Source organism: Hevea brasiliensis, chromosome 7 (assembly GCF_030052815.1).
Source record: "Hevea brasiliensis isolate MT/VB/25A 57/8 chromosome 7, ASM3005281v1, whole genome shotgun sequence".
Classification (NCBI taxonomy): Eukaryota; Viridiplantae; Streptophyta; class Magnoliopsida; order Malpighiales; family Euphorbiaceae; genus Hevea; species Hevea brasiliensis.
In genome coordinates this window covers 2,940,000-2,946,713 of record NC_079499.1, presented here as the reverse complement: position 1 = coordinate 2,946,713, position 6,714 = coordinate 2,940,000, and the positions used below count along the sequence as shown (strand labels likewise).

The window sequence follows — 6,714 nt, the reverse complement described above, 5'->3', positions numbered from 1 at the left end:
CAAAATCTACTCACCCATAAATTAGTTGCCACTCAAGACTTTCTCACATTATATTTATAAAGTATACACTAGGGCATTATGTGTCCATTTTCTAGTTGTCCTACGTAGCTTGGCTTATAATAAAATAATTATCTCAATCGTGGTGTTGTTCATATGGTACTCATGCCCATACAGAGGGAGAATTGAACTCCAATAAACGAGTATCAACCACGGCCTTTTAGTCCTTTAGAGAGCGACATTCCTGTAGAAAATATCCAAGAAAGCAAGGTGACCCCCACAAGAAGTCTCATTATCGACCAAGAACTCGGAGTTTGAAGCTACACCACACTTCCTGTATCATCAAGTTTATCTTTTTGCCTTAAAAATTAACAGAAAACTCGCAAATAATCCATCTGCCTTTTTTCAGTGGCTCAGGTGCTGCCGTTGTGTGCTTGTCCTGCCACGTAACATAATATACCCCGATTTATTGACTGACACTATACTCACACCCTACTTCTCCCGCTTGTGGGTTAGACTAACACTTGGTTTCTGCTTGCGGAACTCCCCTGGAAAACTCGCGGCTAACTCTTTTAGAGGTACCTCACCAACCCACTTTCACTCTATATTACTAAATCGTTGATTTTTATGATTCATTTCAGCTATTAGATTCTTTTCTTTGTTGATGGTCGACAACGGTCAAATGGGTGGTAACTTCTTCCTGGTTTTGAGCTTTCTGGGTTGCGGGATTTTTGTATGATTTAGGCCTTGATTTTGAATTTTTATTATTTTTTTAAAAACCGAGGGTAGATAGGATGAGCAGATATCATTCGTCATTGGTCCATTCGTTTCCCATTTTCTTTTTGTTTATTGATTTGTTTGTTTTTCAGTCTGATTTTAGGAAAAAGTTGTAATCTTGAAAATTTATTCTTGTTATTGGATATGAGCTCTCTCTATCATTTTGTGTGATTACAGTATTAGCTATCTGAGGTTTTTTTTTTTTTTTTTTTTCCTTACAATTCGATGATAATTAGTAAAATGTGGATTTTTACGCTATTGGGTCATTTACTTGTGATTTGTGGTGGTGTGGCCATCTTTATATTTCAGTAATGGCTTGTTTTCATTCTAACGTCCTCCAATGGAACTTCCAGGTTAGGAACTGAGTTCGTTTTCTCAAAAAGAAGGCAGATTATTATACATCATGGCACCTAAGGCATTAGACTATGAATCGTTGAATGAAAATATGAAGAAGGTTCAGTATGCTGTTAGAGGTGAGCTGTATCTTCGAGCTTCTGAGCTTCAGAAGGAAGGGAAGAAGGTATGTATAGCTGTACTGCTTGAATTTTCTCCAGGAGTATTGTTCTTTTATATCTGTCTTGCACCTTATTCAATTTGAAATTTTTGTTTCTTTGGAAAAATTAGTCAGCCCTGTTGTTCATAAAACTTTCCATGATGCTACTTCAGATGGAATTTCTACTGATTTATGAGAGAACAGGATAATTTGACGATTATTTACCCCATGTTCTTAGATTCTATAGAACTCTTAATTTGCATTTAATTTATTCTAGCGCTTAATGATTTTTTGTGATTTGGTATGTTTAATGTCTTTCAAGTAACGGTAGATGCCACCGGCTATTTCTTTCAGAGTGCAACTTTTGTTTCTATTTTACAATTTTCTTTTGAGTATTTATCGACCAAGCGCTTCAATGCTCGATGTGTTTGTGATACTTTTGATAAGGGAATCCGATTATTTTCTAGCATGCAAAATATGAAACCTGATCACACAAGAGATATGCATGCCATCATATTTGGTTTTCTTGTTATGCAATTTGTTTTTGTTATCACTAAAATGCAACATAAATTGGCACTTTGGCAGAAAACTTAATTGCATATATTTTTTCACAGCCACCCAAATGAAAATTATCAATAATTTGGGAACTCAAATTTTTAGTCAAAATTCTGACATTGTCAAAATGCAATAGAATGTTCCTTTCTATACTAATTAGTTCCTTGTAAAGATGTGAAAAGACAACACTATGATCTTACTTATTTGAGGTTGATTAGTTGAATAATTTGATAAATGGTCATATTAAGTTGTTGGTATCGCATTATATGGTCATCTATGTCTCACTCTTCGACTTTATGTCCATAGATTATTTTCACAAATGTGGGCAATCCTCATGCTCTAGGACAGAAGCCACTCACTTTTCCTCGTCAGGTACAGTCACCACCACATCATTGATTACTGCAGATATTTCTTATGCATTATTGTTTATGTTGTCCGAGTTAAACCAATGAATGTTCTATTGTAGGTGGTTGCTCTCTGCCAAGCTCCATTTCTACTAGATGATCCTAATGTAGGACTCATATTCCCCGCGGATGCAATTGCAAGAGCTAAACATTATCTTTCACTGACTTCTGGTGGTCTAGGTACCAGTTCGGCCTGCCCTCTGCTTAAATTTGTCATAGTAAAAAGATTAAATGGTCCAAAGTAATGCTGTCAAGGATTTCAGAGTATCATATGCATTTGGAGAAAGATGTTATAAATGATTTATACGACTAGAAAATTGAACTAATCAAACAACACTTTGTGCAGATAGTATGGCCTGTTCCGTTATCTCAATTTGTTAAGAACCATATTCTGTGTTGAATAATGAAAATAAAGATTTTCTGTAATTGGTTTGTGTTTCCTTTCTTCAATGTGAGAACCTTTCTACTTGCATTCTTGAATTTCATCATTGTGAGTGACAAAGCAATACTAACTCCGAACATAGCTTTCCTAAATTTTATTTCTTTCTGGCCAATAACATTGTTTCTCAATGCCTTAAACAGCCACTTTTTATCTTGTGTTTAGGTGCTTACAGTGACTCCCGAGGTATCCCAGGAATTAGGAAGGAGGTGGCAGAGTTCATTGGAAGGCGTGATGGATATCCAAGGTGATAATGCTCGATTTCATGCTTCTTTACTCTCTAGCTTTCTTCCTTTTTTTCTTTTGTGCAAACCACCACTTAGCTATGGTGGCTAAGTTATGAGCTTAAGGGATTCACTGATTCCTACTCCATTGACAGTGATCCAGAACTCATATTTCTCACTGATGGAGCAAGTAAGGGTGTCATGCAGATCTTGAATACAATAATTCGTGGTGACGGTGATGGGGTAATGGACTTCCCTTCATAGAGTGAAAATATTGCTCTATTTGAGAGAACATATGTTTCTTCTGCTTCATTTGTCCTGCTCCTTTCATCTTGTTTATGGTAGAGGCTTTCATTGATATCAATGTCAGTTCAAGATGTGTTCATACAATATTTCTGTTTTTGGAAGGTTTTGGTTCCAGTTCCACAGTACCCACTTTACTCTGCTGCAATATCTCTGTTTGGTGGTTCCCTTGTACCATATTACCTAGAAGAGACAGCAAATTGGGGTCTTGATATTAATGATCTGCGGCATGCAGTTTTTCAAGCGCGCTCTAAAGGAATAACTGTCAGTGTGCTTTGACTCTTTCTTGCATATATAAGTGTGAGAAATCTATTAGGAACCTATAGATGAAACTTGAAAACTGGATGACTGGGTCTGGATGGATGAAAGGGGTGATATATTTCTTTTAAGTCTTGGGATTTGTAGTTTCTTTTTTGGTTCTATTAACAATTACCTCATAAACATTTGTATTATCTTGTGGAAAATCTTCTATCATTTTCTTGCATTTGATATTATCTTTCTTTTGGCACCTGCTTTCATAATTGAATTGCTGAGCCAACTTTTCTTGTAATTTTCGGTATTCCCAACTAAATCTCATATGTATTTGAAAATGATCAGGTAAGAGCAATGGTCATTATCAACCCAGGCAACCCCACTGGTCAGTGTCTTAGTGAAGCTAATTTAAGGGAAATATTGCACTTCTGTTATCAAGAAAACTTGGCCCTTCTTGGAGATGAAGTTTATCAGCAGAACATTTATCAGGATGAACGACCCTTTATTAGTGCTAGAAAGGTAAATATTCTTTTACTGCTAGATCTTACTATTTGTTGCTGGGGTTTCAACTGGTAAATTTTCCTCATGATGTTTGAAGGTTTTGATGGATATGGGGCCACCAATAAGCAAGGAAATTCAACTCGTTTCTTTCCACACTGTGTCCAAAGGATATTGGGGTGAATGTGGGCAGCGAGGTGGATACTTTGAGATGACCAACATTCCTGCACAGGTTTGCTTTCAAAATAAACATTCATGGCCCCCTTGAGATGCAACCAGATGTTTCTTGCAAATTTTGATTCAGGCATTCATAGCCTAAACAACTTAATTTTGAAACAGATACAGATTAATATATAAGCAGTGTAAAGGAATAAAAAATTATAGAAGTGCAGTCAGTTAGAATTCTCATGATATCTTAGATTAACATAAGTCCACTTTTACATTTGACACCAATTACAAAGACAACTGAGTTGATTCAGTCACATACTGAGGCGTTCCTTTTCTTAATAATTTCCCCTCTTAATCTATGTAGTTGTCACATACTTGCACTGATGAAATCAAACATCATAAGGATCCTTCAGTCCAAATAATATTTAAACTACTGATACTCGTACTAATTTTTGCTTATCATGATTTGATCCTGCAGACAGTGGATGAGATTTATAAGGTTGCATCCATATCTCTCAGTCCTAATGTCCCTGCACAGATATTTGTAAGTTGGACATAAATTTGCTGTGCTTCAGTATTTTTATGCAACTGGGTGCTTCAATTCTCTGTTCTAAATATTATTTCAGTAAGGAAAATGTTTTCTGTTTGCAGATGGGTTTGATGGTCAACCCACCTAAACCTGGAGATATTTCATATGAACAATTTATTAGGGAGAGGTATGTGGGCTAAAATTTAGTGCCTTACAAGTGGATGATTGCTTAATCATGTTTTAAATTTTAAATGAGTGCTAAAATCTGATATGGCTATTGCAATTTTCTTGTATAAGCTTTTGACAAATGATATGCCATAAAAATATTTTTGTTCATTGATCTAGCATTCATTTCATCACATTCAGATTATAGGGGGAAAAGTTGGAAATAACATGTTTGACTTCTGGGATGCTAATGTCATTTCGAAGTCAATAAAGTGGCCACTTTAAGTAGTGAATAACAGTTTTCTATGGATATAAAAACATGCAGCAAAGGAATCCTTGAATCACTGAGGAGAAGAGCAAGGATTATGACAGATGGATTCAACAGCTGCAGAAACGTGGTTTGCAATTTCACAGAAGGTAAATAGTTGTTTTCTTAAATTTATGAATCTCCTGAAATTTATGGGATTCCTCCAATTTTATAGTTTTGCTTGTTGGTTGTTATATGAACTTTATGAGTTTGGTTGCAGGTGCCATGTATTCATTTCCTCAAATACGGTTGCCACCTAAAGCAATAGAGGCTGCCAAAAAGGCTGGAAAAGTTCCTGATGTTTTCTACTGTCTCAAGCTTTTGGAAGCCACTGGCATTTCCACTGTTCCTGGTTCAGGATTTGGACAAAAAGAAGGGTACTTGATCTTTTTTTTTTTTACTTTTTTTTTTTTTAATTTTAAACATTCTCCTCTCCTTTTGTTCCTTTTTCGCTCCGTCTCACCAGGATGCTCACCTGGCCTTTGGCTACTTGATGGGGTAGTCTTCGCCATCTTATACAACCTGTCTTCCGCAGCCCTTTGGGATTTAAGTTCAGACTTCGAAATTGGAAGTTCTAAGTTGTTCTTAGCTGAAGTTTTAGAGGCCATTTGCTATTGCATTCTTTCTGATAGTTCAACCCATTGAAAGAAACCAAACGTATTATCTAAAAGTAAAGCCCATATGAGTTTTTTGGGCAGTAATCTAATTTCAGATTGATTTCCTCCTTTATACCTGGGTATTTGTATTCACACTGATGTTGAATCATGTGCTTGTGAAAAGTAGAAGGGTTTTCCTTTTTTTTTTTTTTTCCTTTTGGTTTCTAGAAGTGAGTTTTGTGCTCTCTGTTTCTCTCAATTTTAAGTCTCACCCTCTCTCTGCTTGTGTATGTGAGAAATATCTGCGATGAGCCTGTCTCTAAATAGTGCTGAAATGCCCGTGTCTAATGGGGTTAACTGTTTCTTGTAGGGTCTTTCACTTGAGAACAACCATTTTACCATCTGAGGAAGACATGCCAGCAATCATGGCCAGTTTCAAGAAGTTCAATGATGAGTTCATGGAAGAACATGAAGACCATAGGGGTTATTCAAGAATGTAAGCAATGTTTCAAAATCCATAAATTGTATCATATTTCTCAGCTATTTCACACCATTTGATAAATTCTCCTTGAATTATATCTATTTGGCATAAACTTACTTCTGTTGCAGATTTCATTCTGCTGCTTTTATAATCCCTCACAATATCAATTCTCTGATTTTTCTTTGGGGATCTAATGTCTCATTAAAATGTGAATGAACTCAAGCTTCAAGAAAGCAAGTTGCTTGGAGGAGAAACTATAATATCCAACAAAGCTCGCTAGGAAATCTTATTTGGGTTCCTACAGCCTGTGCCTGCAGTAATTGCCCTTACGTATGTTTGGTCCCTGGCCCCAAGTAAAGTATTGCAGTTGACAGATAAACCCTATAGAACAGTTAGCTGCCTCAGAAATCTCAATCATTCGTGACACTTCATCACATCCCCGCTTCAAAATAATCATAATCCTTGCTTCCTTGGACCTTGGTACTAGCCCGTCCCAGCTTGTTCTGCCCACTTACGGAGAAGAAAT

The 6,714-nt window shown here is 36.3% G+C and overlaps 1 protein-coding gene across 4 annotated transcripts; it reads left to right on the top strand.

Annotated features, from left to right (window-relative positions):
• Positions 1 to 205: 205 nt before the first annotated feature.
• LOC110640694 (glutamate--glyoxylate aminotransferase 2) lies at positions 206 to 6,322 on the top strand. Of its 4 annotated transcripts, none has more exons than XM_021792120.2 (14): positions 206 to 575; positions 1,128 to 1,294; positions 2,129 to 2,194; positions 2,289 to 2,406; positions 2,831 to 2,912; positions 3,045 to 3,132; positions 3,298 to 3,456; positions 3,790 to 3,963; positions 4,043 to 4,174; positions 4,589 to 4,654; positions 4,762 to 4,826; positions 5,130 to 5,221; positions 5,332 to 5,488; positions 6,078 to 6,322. In XM_021792120.2, exons 2-14 carry the CDS (start codon positions 1,178 to 1,180, stop codon positions 6,205 to 6,207), a joined length of 1,446 nt encoding a protein of 481 aa, XP_021647812.2. In that variant the 5' UTR covers positions 206 to 575; positions 1,128 to 1,177; the 3' UTR covers positions 6,208 to 6,322. The 4 variants fall into 4 exon arrangements, with proteins under 4 accessions (XP_021647812.2, XP_058005684.1, XP_021647813.2 ...); XM_058149702.1 differs by lacking the exon at positions 206 to 575 and adding an exon at positions 708 to 730; XM_058149701.1 differs by having other exon boundaries at positions 289 to 575; positions 5,332 to 6,322.
• The last annotated feature ends 392 nt before the right edge of the window (positions 6,323 to 6,714 follow it).